The sequence below is a fragment of the Scyliorhinus canicula genome, chromosome 7 (genome assembly GCF_902713615.1).
Source record: "Scyliorhinus canicula chromosome 7, sScyCan1.1, whole genome shotgun sequence".
NCBI lineage: Eukaryota > Metazoa > Chordata > Chondrichthyes > Carcharhiniformes > Scyliorhinidae > Scyliorhinus > Scyliorhinus canicula.
The window spans coordinates 120276219-120291015 of NC_052152.1; the positions used below are offsets into that span (position 1 = coordinate 120276219).

General features: G+C 54.0%; 1 protein-coding gene across 6 annotated transcripts in view; it reads left to right on the plus strand.

The window, feature by feature from the left end:
* ppef1 (protein phosphatase, EF-hand calcium binding domain 1) overlaps nt 1-14797 on the plus strand; it is a 152948-nt gene that overhangs the window by 62905 nt on the left and 75246 nt on the right. For all 6 annotated transcript variants that reach the window (XM_038802819.1, XM_038802823.1, XM_038802817.1 and 3 more), the window contains one exon: nt 13414-13541. In XM_038802819.1, the coding sequence (XP_038658747.1) occupies nt 13414-13541 (128 nt within the window). The remainder of the gene's footprint in view (nt 1-13413; nt 13542-14797) is intronic.

Below are 14797 nucleotides of genomic sequence, written 5' to 3' on the forward strand. Positions count from 1 at the left end.
CAGAGGGCACCACGGTTCCCACTCATTCTGGGTGCTGCCTCTCAGTGTAACAAGAACTCATCCAGCCCAGCACAGACTCACACCACGTGCTGAGAGAATCAACTGGTTCGGACAAGGCTTAGGTCTCTAGTTTAAGTTAGCATCATTTAGACCCACAGTCATCATGTGTTAGTTAGTTAGAAGTAGTTAATAAAATTGAGTTGAACCTTCATCAATATTGGAGGTGTCTGTTCATCTCTCAAGTCTACACTCGCCAACACTTCAGCAGCATTGGTCGGGGGCCACTCTACGCGGCCGCCCCGCCGATTCTCGGCCCGGGATGGGCCGAGTGGCCGTAGGAAAAACGGCGACTCCCACCAGCGCTGTGGAGGGGGGTCCGACTCCAAGGGTGGGGGGCCTCCAGTGTGGCCTGGCCCATGGTCGGGGCCCACCGATAGGCGGGCTGGCCTCTCTGGCTGGTGGCCTCCTTTCTTCCGCGCCAGCCCCTGTAATTCTGCACCATGTTATGTCCGAGCTGGTGCGTTGAAGGAAGGCACAGCGCATGTGGGCGTTGGCGCTGGTGCCACTGCGCATGCGCGGATCCCGCAGCGCCCAGTTCGCGCCGGGATCAGCAGCTGGAACGGCTAGAATTGCTGAACCTGAGGCGGTGTTGACACTGTCGAGAAATGCAACGGCGTTTCCGATGGCGTCAACACTGAGCCTCAGGATCCAGAATCCCGCCCATCATTCGCAGGCCCGACCTGGTATTTTCCGGGGTCTCTACGATTCTCCACCTCCAATGGGCCGAATTCGCGATGGCGAGGTTCACTTGTACTTTTAAAGTTGTGAAACTGGCATCGTGGCTGCTGAGGGAGGGAGAGAGAGGGGGTACGGAAAGTGTCCAACATCGCCACAGTTTGCTGACAGACGTGTCGCTGGCCAGGGATTTTCTGCCAGGGTTGGGGGGAGTAGCGGTGGGTGGCCAGGAGGTGTGATGTCGGGTGGAAGGGCACAGAACACCATTGCCGCAGGTTTCAGGGAAGCCATGCAGCTGCGCAAGCCCAGTGTGAACTTACGGGTCATATGGGTGTCCTCCCAGGCCACACCCCTAAGTGCCTTCTGGCCCCAGCTGACCAAGCAGCGAGATGGGAATGCTCCAGTGCTGGGATGAGGGTGTGCGGGGAGTGAAGTGTGTAAATGCAGCTGCAGTTTATTGGCCTCCTGAGTGTCAATTGTGAATCGGATGAATCCGACACCATTTCTGATTCAAATTGATTGTGTTTCACATGGTGCCGGTACTCGCCCCTCAATGATTGCTGAATTGGTCCGGGTCGGCGCCAGTTTTGCTGCCGTATAAGTTCACGAATCCTGCCCTGGCATCAGGAACAGAGAATCCCGCTGAACATCTTGATTATTTGGAAGCAGCAATTCACTGTGAATGAAGCACAGAAGCTGTATTATAAATAGAAGTATGGGGTGGGATTCTCTGATCCTGAGGCGAAGTGTTGACGCTGTCTTAACACTGTCGCATTTCACGATAGAATCAACAGAGGCCCAGGACCAGCGATTCCGAGCCCCTCAGAAGGCCAGCCCGGCACTGGAGCGACCCACAACCCTCCAGCTGCTGATACCGGTGTCAAATGGGCGCTGCCGGTCTGCGCATGCGCGCTGTGACCGGCGGCAATGCGAGCATGCGCAGTGCGACCGGTGCGATTGCGCGCATGCGCGGTGACTTCCTTCCCCACGCACTGGCCCCGACGCAACATGGCGTAGGGCTACAGGGGCCGGCGCACAGCAAAAGAGGCCCCCAGCCCGCCGATCGGTAGGCCCCAATCGTGGGCCAGGACACAGCGGAGGATCCCCCCCCCCCCCCGGGGGCGAACCCCCCCTTCCCCCCCACCAGGCCGCCCCCGGATGGATGCACGCTGAGGTCCCACCGGGTAAGACCACACGTGGACGGCGCCGTCGGGACTCAGATTTTTTTTGCAGTCACTCGGCCCACCCCGGGCGGAGAATCGCTGTGGGTGTAGAGCGGCCCCCAACCGGCGCCGCGCCGACCATGACGGCGCCAATGGCGCCGATTCCCCACTCTTCGGAGAATCAGTGGATCGGCATCGCGCGATTCGCGCCCGGCCCGGTGATTCCCCGGCCCGGCGTTGGCTGAGAGAATCCCGCCCATGATGTACAAAGTCAGGTTATGGCTAAACCTTTATAAATCTCAGCTGGAGTGTTGTGTTCAATTCTGGGCACCTCATTTTAGGAAGGATGTCAATGTGTTAGAGAAGGAGCAGAAGTGATTGACCAGAATGATACTAGAGATGACGGACCAGTTCTCTGGGGAGAATGGAGAAGTTGGAACTTCTCTCCTTAGAGCAGAGTAGGTTAAGAGCAGAATGGGCAGAGAGGTTGAAAATTCTGAAGAGCCTTGATAAAGTAAACGAGGAGAAATTGTGTCCAATGGCTTATTGGAGATGGAGAATCAAAGGCACAGATTTAAAATAATTTTCCGAAAAACATCAGAGTGGAAATGAAAGGAGCATTTTTACGTAACCGGTGCTTGTGATGTGGCTGCCTGAAAGGGAAGGAGATTTGATAATAAATTTCAAAAGGCAATTAGACAAAGAGTTAAAATGGTGAAAATAACAGGACCATGGCGAAATGACAGAGGCACTAGGACCAATTGGGCAGCACTTCCAAAGAGCTAGTACAGGCAGGATGAGCTGACTGGCCTCCTTCTGTGTTGTATGAATTACAAAACATTACACACAGATTATTTCTAGTTAGCACTGAAATGTAATAGACAGTGGATTACAGATTGTAGGATGAACTGGCACAGAATAATTAGACCATAAGACCACAAGACGTAGGAGCAGAAGTATTTAAAAAAATTTTTTTTTTAGAGTATCCAATTTTTTTTTTCCCAGTTAAGGGGCAATTTAGCGTGGTAAATTCACCTACCCTGCACATCTTTGGGTTGTGGGGGTGGGACCCTTGTGGACACGGGGAGAATGTGCAAACTCAGACAGTGACCCGAGGCCGGGATTGAACCTGGGTCCTCGGCGCCATGAGGCAGCAGTGATATCTACTGCGTCACCATGCCGACCTCTGAGCAGATGTAGGCCACTCGGCCCATCGAGTCTGCTCCTTCATTCAATGAGATCGTGTCTGATTTGATATAATCCCCAACTCCACATTCCCAATTTATCCCCATAACGCTGGATTCCCTTACTGATTAAAAATCTGTCTGTCTCCGCCTTGAACATCCTTAATAGCCCAGCCTGTACACCCTCTGCCGTAAAGAATCCCACAGATTTACTACTCTCTGAGAGAAGAAATTCCTCCTTATCTCTGTTTTAAATGGGTGACCCCTTACTCTGAGGTTATACCCTCGAAGTAAAATGCAAAGTCACCATAGGCTGCTTTCCCCTTTGAGGGGGAGGGCTGACTAATGATGATTGAACCTGAGAATCACCACACCTCAGGTGAGGGGCAAGGTTGGGGCCTTCATGAATAACGTCAGCCAGTACAGGAATTGAATCCATGCTGTTGACCTTGGTCTGCATCACAAAACAGCTGTCTAGTCAAGTGAGCTAAACCAGCCCTCTGGTCCTAGACTACCCCATAAAGGGGAAACATCCCCTCAGCATTTACCTTGTCAAGCTCCCTATATGTCTCAATAACGTGTGGAACCCGTTTCCCAGCAAGAGTCAGTGTGTATTGGACCCGTACCCCAGTGAGGGTCAGCGTGTGTCAGACCCGTACCCCAGTGAGAGTCAGTGTGTATTGGACCCGTACCCTAGCAAGAGTCAGTGTGTATTGGACCCGTACCCCAGTGAGAGTCAGCGTGTGTCAGACCCGTACCCCAGTGAGGGTCAGTGTGTGTCGGACCCGTACCCCAGTGAGGGTCAGTGTGTGTGGAACTGTACCCCAGTGAGGGTCAGTGTGTGTCAGACCCGTACCCCAGCAAGAGTCAGTGTGTATTGGACCCGTACCCCAGTGAGAGTCAGCGTGTGTGGAACTGTACCCCAGCAAGAGTCAGTGTGTATTGGACCCGTACCCCAGCGAGAGACAGCGTGTGTCGGACCCGTACCCCAGGGAGAGTCAGCGTGTGTCAGACCCGTACCCCAGTGAGGGTCAGTGTGTGTCAGACCCGTATCCCAGTGAGGGTCAGTGTGTATTGGACCCGTACCCCAGCGAGAGTCAGCGTGTGTCAGACCCGTATCCCAGTGAGGGTCAGTGTGTATTGGACCCGTACCCCGGTGAGAGTCAGCGTGTGTCAGACCCGTACCCCAGCGAGAGTCAGCGTGTGTCGGACCCGTACCCCAGTGAGGGTCAGTGTGTGTGGAACTGTACCCCAGCAAGAGTCAGTGTGTATTGGACCCGTACCCCAGTGAGAGTCAGCGTGTGTCAGACCCGTACCCCAGTGAGGGTCAGTGTGTGTGGAACTGTACCCCAGTGAGGGTCAGTGTGTGTGGAACTGTACCCCAGCAAGAGTCAGTGTGTATTGGACCCGTACCCCAGTGAGAGTCAGTGTGTGTCGGACCCGTACCCCAGGGAGAGTCAGCGTGTGTCGGACCCGTACCCCAGGGAGAGTCAGCGTGTGTCGGACCCGTACCCCAGGGAGAGTCAGCGTGTGTCAGACCCGTACCCCGGTGAGAGTCAGTGTGTGTCAGACCCGTACCCCAGTGAGGGTCAGCGTGTGTCGGACCCGTACCCCAGTGAGGGTTAGTGTGTGTGGAACTGTACCCCAGCAAGAGTCAGTGTGTATTGGACCCGTACCCCGGGGAGAGTCAGTGTGTGTGGAACTGTACCCCAGCAAGAGTCAGTGTGTATTGGACCCGTACCCCAGTGAGGGTCAGTGTGTGTCGGACCCGTACCCCAGTGAGGGTCAGTGTGTGTGGAACTGCACCCCAGTGAGAGTCAGTGTGTATTGGACCCGTACCCCAGTGAGGGTCAGTGTGTGTCGGACCCGTACCCCAGCGAGAGTCAGCGTGTGTCAGACCCGTACCCCAGGGAGAGTCAGCGTGTGTCGGACCCGTACCCCAGGGAGAGTCAGTGTGTGTGGAACTGTACCCCAGCGAGAGTCAGCGTGTGTGGAACTGTACCCCAGCAAGAGTCAGTGTGTATTGGACCCGTACCCCAGCGAGGGTCAGTGTGTGTGGAACTGTACCCCAGCAAGAGTCAGTGTGTATTGGACCCGTACCCCAGTGAGGGTCAGTGTGTGTCGGACCCGTACCCCAGCGAGAGTCAGCGTGTGTCAGACCCGTACCCCAGTGAGGGTCAGTGTGTGTGGAACTGTACCCCAGTGAGGGTCAGTGTGTGTCGGACCCGTACCCCGGTGAGAGTCAGTGTGTGTCAGACCCGTACCCCGGTGAGAGTCAGCGTGTGTCAGACCCGTACCCTAGTGAGGGTCAGCGTGTGTCGGACCCGTACCCCAGTGAGGGTCAGTGTGTGTGGAACTGTACCCCAGCAAGAGTCAGCGTGTGTCAGACCCGTACCCCAGTGAGGGTCAGTGTGTGTCAGACCCGTACCCCGGTGAGAGTCAGTGTGTGTCAGACCCGTACCCCAGTGAGGGTCAGTGTGTGTGGAACTGCACCCCAGTGAGAGACAGTGTGTGTCAGACCCGTACCCCGGTGAGAGTCAGTGTGTGTGGAACTGTACCCCAGCGAGAGTCAGCGTGTGTCAGACCCGTACCCCAGTGAGGGTCAGTGTGTGTGGAACTGCACCCCAGTGAAAGTCAGTGTGTGTCGGACCCGTACCCCAGTGAGAGTCAGTGTGTATTGGACCCGTACCCCAGTGAGAGTCAGTGTGTGTCGCACCCGTACCCCAGCAAGAGTCAGTGTGTGTCAGACCCGTACCCCAGTGAGGGTCAGTGTGTGTGGAACTGTACCCCAGCAAGAGTCAGTGTGCATTGGACCCGTACCCCAGCGAGAGTCAGCGTGTGTCGGACCCGTACCCCAGTGAGAGTCAGCGTGTGTCAGACCCGTACCCCAGTGAGGGTCAGTGTGTGTGGAACTGTACCCCAGTGAGGGTCAGTGTGTGTGGAACTGTACCCCAGTGAGAGTCAGCGTGTGTCAGACCCGTACCCCAGTGAGGGTCAGTGTGTGTGGAACTGCACCCCAGTGAGAGACAGTGTGTGTCAGACCCGTACCCCGGTGAGAGTCAGTGTGTGTGGAACTGTACCCCAGCGAGAGTCAGCGTGTGTCGGACCCGTACCCCAGCGAGAGTCAGCGTGTGTCGGACCCGTACCCCAGTGAGGGTCAGTGTGTATTGGACCCGTACCCCAGTGAGGGTCAGTGTGTGTGGAACTGTACCCCAGTGAGAGTCAGCGTGTGTCGGACCCGTACCCCAGGGAGAGTCAGCGTGTGTCGGACCCGTACCCCAGCAAGAGTCAGTGTGTGTGGAACTGTACCCCGGTGAGAGTCAGCGTGTGTCAGACCCGTACCCTAGTGAGGGTCAGTGTGTGTGGAACTGTACCCCAGCAAGAGTCAGTGTGTATTGGACCCGTACCCCAGTGAGGGTCAGCGTGTGTCGGACCCGTACCCCAGTGAGAGTCAGTGTGTGTGGGACCCGTACCCCAGTGAGAGTCAGCGTGTGTCAGACCCGTACCCTAGTGAGGGTCAGTGTGTGTCGGACCCGTACCCTAGTGAGGGTCAGTGTGTGTCGGACCCGTACCCCAGTGAGGGTCAGTGTGTTTGGAACTGTACCCCAGCAAGAGTCAGTGTGTGTTGGACCCGTAAAAAAGTTTTAAATTGGGTTTTTTAACCTAATGGGCGGGTTTCTCCCCTACCCGGCGGGGCGGGGATCCCGGCGGCGAGGAGTGGCCGGAACCACTCCAGCGTTGGGCCGCCCCAAAGGTGCGGAATCCTCCGCACCTTCAGGGGCTAAGCTGACCCCGAAGTGGTTTGCTGGCGCTGGACCACCAGCTTGTGCCGGCGTCATCCCAGAGCATGCGCAGGGGGGTTCAATAGAGTACCGCCACGGCAAAGGCCCGCCCGCGGATCGGTGGGCCCCGATCGTGGGCCAGGCCACCGTGGGGGCGCCCCCGGGGCCAGATCCCCCCGTGACCCCCGAGGACCTCAGAGGCCACTTGCGCAGCCAGGTCCCGCCAGCAAATACCTGGCGGGGCTGGCCAAAAACGGGCGGCCACTCGGCCCATTGCGGTTCAGAGAATCGCCAGCGGCCGCCAACTGGCGTGGTGCGATTCCCGCCCCTGCCAAATCTCCGGCGCTGGAGAATTCGGCAGCCGGCGGGGGCAGGATTCACGCTGCCCCCCAACGATTCTCCGACCCAGCGGGGGGGGTCGGAGAATCACGCCCAATATATTTACAGTTATGTACACAGAATAAAATAGAAAAGGCTGGTAAGATGGTAACATTAGTGGGCAGCACGGTAGAATAGTGGTTAGCACAATTGCTTCACAGCTCCAGGGTCCCAGGTTCGATTCCGGTATGGGTCACGGTCTGTGCGGAGTCTGCACATCCTCCCCGTGTGTGCGTGGGTTTCCTCCGGGTGCTCCGGTTTCCTCCCACAGTCCAAAGATGTGCAGATGTGGTGGATTGGCCATGATAAATTGCCCTTAGTGTCCAAAATTGCCCTTAGTGTCCAAAATTGCCCTTAGTGTTGGGTGGGGTTACTGGGTTATGGGGATAGGGTGGAGGTGTTGACCTTGGGTCGGGGACTCTTTCCAAGAGCAGGTGCGGACTCGAAGGGCCGAATGGCCTCTTTCTGCACTGTAAATTCTATGATAATGAAAAAAGATATCGTACAGCAGCTCAAAAACAGCAACTCCATACAGTTAGCAAAATTATGTTTAATAAATAAGTAGAAACATTTTGTTGGGGGGTGGGGGAAACTGGGGAGGTATATATACATTTGGGTACCGGAGACACAGTTACAGTAATTATATCCAATACCGGGAGAGCAAATCGAGGATGGATCTGGTGTTGTTGCTTGCTTCTCCTGTTCACCTCTGCTTTAGCCGTTCGTCCCATCTTTCTCTCGTATTTTCGTGCTCTCTGTTACTGTGCTTGATGTGGTTGCTGTCGTTTCCTGTGCTCTCCCTCCGGCTTTCATTCCCTCGCCTCCCCCCCGCTCTAGTTCCCCCAAGTTGTTCCCTGTCTCCTCCTTTTTCCCTTTCCCACCCCCTCTGCACCCTCCCCCTTTCCCCCTCCCTTTCTCCTTCCCTGCGGATCATATTTCATTTTTCTTAAGGTTAGCTGTCCCCCCCCTCCCCCTCCTAGTGAGGTTCTATTTGTGGATCCCCTTCCAGCCATGGGCTATGTGGATCCCCAGGTAACGGAATTTGTGTCAGGCTTCTTTGAACGGCAGTCCCTGTAGTGCTGCCCCTCCTTGTGTGTGTATCTCGCTTTTTCCTCATGTTGAGTTTGTAGCCCCAGAAGGCACAGAACTCTTTCAGGAGCGCAATGATTCCGTCCATGCTGCTCTGTGGGTCCGAGATGTAGAGGAGCAGGTCATCTGCATAGAGCGAGACTCTGTGCTCTCTGCCTCCTCATTGGATCCCCCTCCAGTTCTTTGCTGTTCCGAGAGTGATTGCTAGTGGTTCGATCGCTAGGGCGAACAGTAGCGGGGACAGTGGGCAGCCCTGCCTGGTGCCCCTGTGCTGGGAAGTACTGGGAGATGGTGTTGTTTGTCCATGGGAGCATCGTATAGGAGCTTTACCCAGGAAGAGAACCCTGCTCTGAGCCCGAACCGCTCCAGTACCTCCAGGACGTATTTCCATTCGACCATGTCGAAGGCCTTTTCTGCGTCCAGGGAGACGATCACCTCTTGTATTCTCTCCCCGATTGGGTCATCATCACATTCAGCAGGCGCCTGATGTTGGAGGTAAGCTGCCTACCTTTGACAAAGCCCATCTGGTCCTCTGCGACCACCTCTGGTACACAGTCTTCTAGCCTTTTGGCTTGGATTTTGGCCAGTATTTTGGCATCTGCATTCAGCAGTGAGATGGGTCTGTATGACCCACATTCTGTTGGGTCTTTGTCTTTCTTAGGTATCAGCAAGGTTGAGGACTGTGCTAGCGTGGGTGGCAGTGTGCCCCTAGCTAGCGAGTCTGTGAACATCTCCCGCAGGTGCGGGGCCAGTGCTGTCGCAAATGTTTTGTAGAAGTCTGCCGGGAACCTGTCCGGTCCCGGTGCCTTCCCCGCCTGCATGGAGCTGACACTGTCCATGATCTCTCCCAGTGCTAGTGGTGCTTCCAGGCCCCGTTTTCTGTCCTCCCCCACAACTGGAATGTCCAGTCCATCAAGGAACCATTTCATCCCAGACTTCCCATTGGGGGCTCTGAGGTGTACAGCCTTTGGTAGAACTCCTCAAAGGGCCTCAAAAAGCACAGTGGGCTAAACAACTGGCTGGTAATGCAGAACAATGCCAGCAGCGCGGGTTCAATTCCCGTACCGGCCTCCCCGAACAGACACCAGAATGTGGCGACTAGGGGCTTTTCACAGTAACTTCAGTGAAGCCTACTTGTGACAATAAGCTATTATTATTAAATGTTTTGTTGCTCTTTTCTGGCTATGTTTCTAATGTTCCTCTGGTATCCCTGATTTGTGCAATTTCTCTGGTGGCTGCCTGCTTTCTCAGCTGGTGTACCAACAGGCGGCTGGCTTTGTCTTTGTGTTCGTATAGAGTCCCCAGTGCCTGGCGGAGTTGATGCACTGCTTTCCTGTTGGAGAGCAGATCAAAGTTCCATTGTAGCTCCTCTCCACCAGGAGCTCTACGGTCGGGGCCTTAGAGTATTTACGATTTACATCCAGTATGGAGTCGACCAGCTGCTGTCTAGCCATCCTTTCCTCCCTATCTCTTCGCGCTTTGAATGTGATAATTTCCCTTCTTATCATGGCCTTTAGGGCTTCCCAGAACATGGAAGGTTAGACCTCCCCATTTTGGTTGTTCTCCGTGTACTCCGTTATGGCCTGCGATATCCTTTCGTTGAAGGCCTTGGGCGGAATTCTCCACAGGGGGCCGAATTCATGAAGGCCGTCGTGAACTCGGCCGAGGTTCACGACTGCCTCGGAGCCCGCTCCCCGCACATAATTCACCCCCACCCGGGGGGCTGGGAGCGGGCCTCCATCTTCCTCGGCAGCGACCTTGTCACGCCGAGAATGTGAAGTCATCCGGGCATGCGCGGGTTGCCTGTTCCAACTCGCGCATGCGCGGATGACTTCATCACGCAGACGGCACGAACCCGTGCAGGCGCGGTGGCCGTCTTTCTCCTCAGCCGATCGGCAAGACGTGGCGGCTTGATCTTGCTGGGCGGCGGAGGGGAAAGAGGGCATCCGTTTTGGACACTGGCCTGAGATCGGTGGGCACCGATCGCGGGCCTGTCTCCTGCCGAGCACAGTCGTGGGGCTCCCGTGCCAATCTGGCCCCCAGATGCCCCAAATTGGCATCTGCCGCCCGTTTCACGAATGCAGCGACCAGATGTGGTTGCTGCCGTGGTGAAACGGGTGTGAAGGGCCGGCCGCTCGGCCCATCGGGCTCGGAGAATCGCCGTTCGCCGTGAAAAACGGCGAGCGGCGATTTTTCCGAGCGAGGGGGAGAATTGCTGGGGGCGCCAGGGGGGCGTAAAAAATGTCGGGAGGCCCTCCCACGTTTCTCCCACGCCACGTGGGGAGTGGAGAATTCCGCCCCTTGTCTTCTAGTAGGGCAATGTCCAACCTCCATGTGGGACGTTGGGCCCTGCCCGTCTCCAACCTCACGTCCATGTAATGTGGAGCGTGGTCGGAGATCACAATTGCGGAGTATTCCGCTTTGACCAGTCCTGGAAGCACCATTTTTCCCACCATAAAGAAGTTAATTCTGGTATGTACATGGTGAAAAAATCCTTTTTTGGAACTTTTAGAAATCCAAAAAATGTAAATGAAACAACAGATAAAAGATTTTAATGGTTGTTGTGTATAACTGCTGTACCCTGGGACTAAATTTCACCACCACCTCTCCAAACTGGAGGCCTGTGACCTGTGGTGTGCCTCAGGGATCGGCGCTGGGTCCACTGTTATTTGTTATCTATATATAAATGATTTGGATGAGAATGTAGGAGGCATGGTTTGCAGATGACACCAAGACACATGGCACAGTGCACAGTGAAGATCATATAAGATTACAACAGGATCTTGACCAACTGGACCAGTGGGTGGATAAATGGCAGATGGAGTTTAATTTGGATAAATGTGAGGTGATGCATTTTGGTACTTCGAATCGGGGCAGGACCTACTCAGTTAATAGTCAGGAGTTGGGGACAGTTACAGAACCAAGAGATCTAGGGATACAGGTTCATAGCCCCTTGAAGGTGCAGTCGCAGGTGGACAGGGTGGTGAAGTAGGCATTCAGCATACTAGGTTTTATTGGTCAGAATATTGAATACAGGAGTTGGGACATCCTGCTGACGTTGTACAAGGCATTGGTAAGACCACATATGGAATACTGTGTTCAGTTCTGGTCACCCTATTATGAGAAGGATATTGTTAAACTAGAAAGAGTGCAGAAGAGATTTACGAGACTGCTACCAGGACTTGATGATCTGAGTTATAAGGAGAAGCTGGATAGACTGGGACTTTTTTACCTGGAGTGCAGAAGGCTTTGGGGTGATCTTATAGAGTCTACAAAATAATGAGGAGCATAGATAAGGTAGATAGTCAACATCTTTTCCTAAAGGTAGAGGAGTCTAGAACTAGAAGGCATAGGTTTAAGGTGGGAGGCGAAAGATACATAGAATAGATAGAATTTACAGTGCACAAGGAGGCCATTCGGCCCATCGAGTCTGCACCGGCTCTTGGAAAGAGCACCCTACCCCTACCAAGGTCAACACCTCCACCCTATCCCCATAACTCAATAACTCCCCCCAACACTAAGGGCAATTTTGGACACTAAGGGCAATTTATCATGGCCAATCCACCTAACCCGCACAACTTTGGACTGTGGGAGGAAACCGGAGCACCCAGAGGAAACCCACACACACACGGGGAGGACGTGCAGACTCCGCACAGACAGTGACCCGAGCCGGAATCGAACCTGGGACCCTGAAGCTGTGAAGCGATTGTGCTATCCACAACGCTACCGTGCTGCCCTTAAGAGCAGAAGGTTACAAAAGAGACCAGATGGGAAATTTCTTCACAGAGTGTGGTGAGCATCTGGAACGGGCTGCCAGAGTCAGTGGTAGAGGCGGGTACAATTTTGCCTTTTAAAAAGCAGTTAAACAGTTACATGGGCAGGGTGGCTATAGAGGGATATGGGCCAAATGCGGGCAAGTGTGACGACCTTGGTGATAGAAACTGGGTGGCATGGACAAGCTGGGCTGAAGGACCTGTTTCCATGTTGGAAACATCTACGACTCTATGACTCTAATCATGCAATATAATACACAGGGCATTTGATATCAATACGTAGTTATTAATATTCATCATGGCAATCGATCTCAGTGCATATAGTAATGAGTCATTGGGAGTAATGTGTCTTCTTTTCCTGCTTACCCTGTCTGTGGGAAAACTTTTTCTCTCTTTAATTTCCAACTTACCAAGTTGTCATGTTTGAGGTTATTAGCTCAGTGTTTAGGGTCAGGGCCGGCCCAAGGTACCGGCAACTCGGGCAGTCGCCCGGGGCGCCATGTGCTAGGGGGCGCCAGAGACTCGGGTCCCGCGCATGCGCAGTTGGGCCGGTGCCAACCAGCGCATGCGCGGTGGCCGCCCTCCCCCAGGGCGGCCCCCTCTGCCCCCCCCCCCCTCCTGCCCCCCCCTCTCCGGCCGCCCCCCCCCCCTCCGGTTGCCCCCCCCTCCATCCACCCCCCACTCCGTCCCCGCCCCCGCGGCCCCCCCCGCCTCAGCCCCGCCCCTGCCTCGGCCCCGCCCCCCGCCTCGGCCCCCTTACCCGGGGCGCCAGCAACCCTAGGGCCGGCGCTGTTTAGGGTCCCTGTACCCTGAAACTAAGGTCCGGCAACGCCCCACATTGAAGCACCGACTCGTTATAAATAAGGTATCACTCGTTATGAGAGATGAGGAGAATTTGTTTCTCTCGGATGGTCATGAGTCTCTGGAACTCTGTTCGTCAAAAGGAGTGGAAGTAGAGTCTTTGAATATTTGTAAACTGGAGATGGATGGACTCTTGATTAACAAGGGGGTGAAAGGTTAACAAGAGGTGAAAGGTTATAGAGGATAGGCAGGAATGTGGGGTTAAGGTCTCAAACAGATCAGCCATGACCTTATTCAATGGCGGTGTGGCCTGGAGGGGTTGAATGGCTTCCATTTCCTCCTACTTGATATGCTCGTATGATCTTTTCCCACTTCCCCCATTCCCCACGCCCGCCAGTCCTGCTTGGTGACACTGGGTGAAAAAGACTGCACTTCCTTCTCCAATTGCCTTCTGGAGATAAATCTTTCCAAACCATTATTAATATTGTCCTTTCCCATCGCTTTTCAGCCATTAAAGCTGCCATATTGATCCAGGGCTGGTACCGTCGTTATGTGGCAAGAATGGAAATGAGACGTCGCTACACATGGAGTATTTTTCAATCGATTGAATATGCTGGAGAACAAGACCAACTACAGGTCAGCTTCATTCTCATTGTGTATTCCAAAGTATTCATCTATATCGGAATTGCAATCTGTACATCAAAATAGAATTAACAGTTGGCAATCCAGAACTGGAATGATGCAGAAAATGGGACACATGTTGTCAAAGCTTTTCGTTGTGCACTCATCAGGGCAAATGCAAGAATGTCAAATTTCAAATGATCACAATTTGTACAACAGGAGAAGAGGGGCTGATTCACGTCCCCCCCCCCCCCCCCCAATTCTCCGGCCCGACGGGGGGTCGGAGAATCCCGCCCCACGTTAATCAATTGCTCTCTCGGGGGAATATTTTCTGGGACTGACAGCACTTAGCGGAAAATAACACATTAATTATAGAATTTACAGTGCAGAAGGAGGCCACCCGGCCCATCGAGTCTGCACCAGCTCTTGGAAAGAGCACCCTACCTGAGGTCAACACCTCCACCCTATCCCCATAACCCAGTAACCCCACCCAATACTGACGGCAATTTTGGACACTAAGGGCAATTTATCATGGCCAATCCACCTGCACATCTTTGGACTGTGTGAGGAAACCGGAGCACACGGAGGAAACCCACGCACACACGGGGAAGATGTGCAGACTCCGCACAGACAGTGACCCAAGGCGGAATCGAACCTGGGACCCTGGAGCTGTGAAGCAATTATGCTATCCACAATGCTACCATGCTGCCCTTGTGTGCCACATGTTGCTTCACCCGTTATTCAATTCTTTTGTAGACAATTTGCCTTTCCAGGGTAATTTGAGGTGGGCCAGGCACTTTTCAGGTCTAAAGGTTGTGAGCTTTAGCCCATTTGAGAGTCTTGCAAGACTAGAATTATGTAGAATTGTATAGTGTTCGGACCATGCAGCCCATCTAATCTAGGCTGGCGTTTATGCATCCACACTATTCACCTCGCTATGGGAGTGAGTTCTACATTCCAACCGAAAGATACATCCTGAATTCCCCATTGAATTTATTAGTGCGCCGGAATGTGGCGACTAGGGGCTTTTCACATTAACTTCATTGAAGCCTATTCATGACAATAAGCGATTTTCATTTCATTTCATTTAATATCTGCTGTTGCTAGTTTTGGTCTCGCGCAAATAGGGTAAACGGGTATATTATAATTAGGATTACGGAGACATGGCTGCAGGGTGACCAGGGATGGAAACTGAATGTCCATGAGTATTCAGTATTTAGGAAGGACAGGCAAAAAGGAAAGGGCGGTGGAGTGGCAGTGCTGGTTAAAGA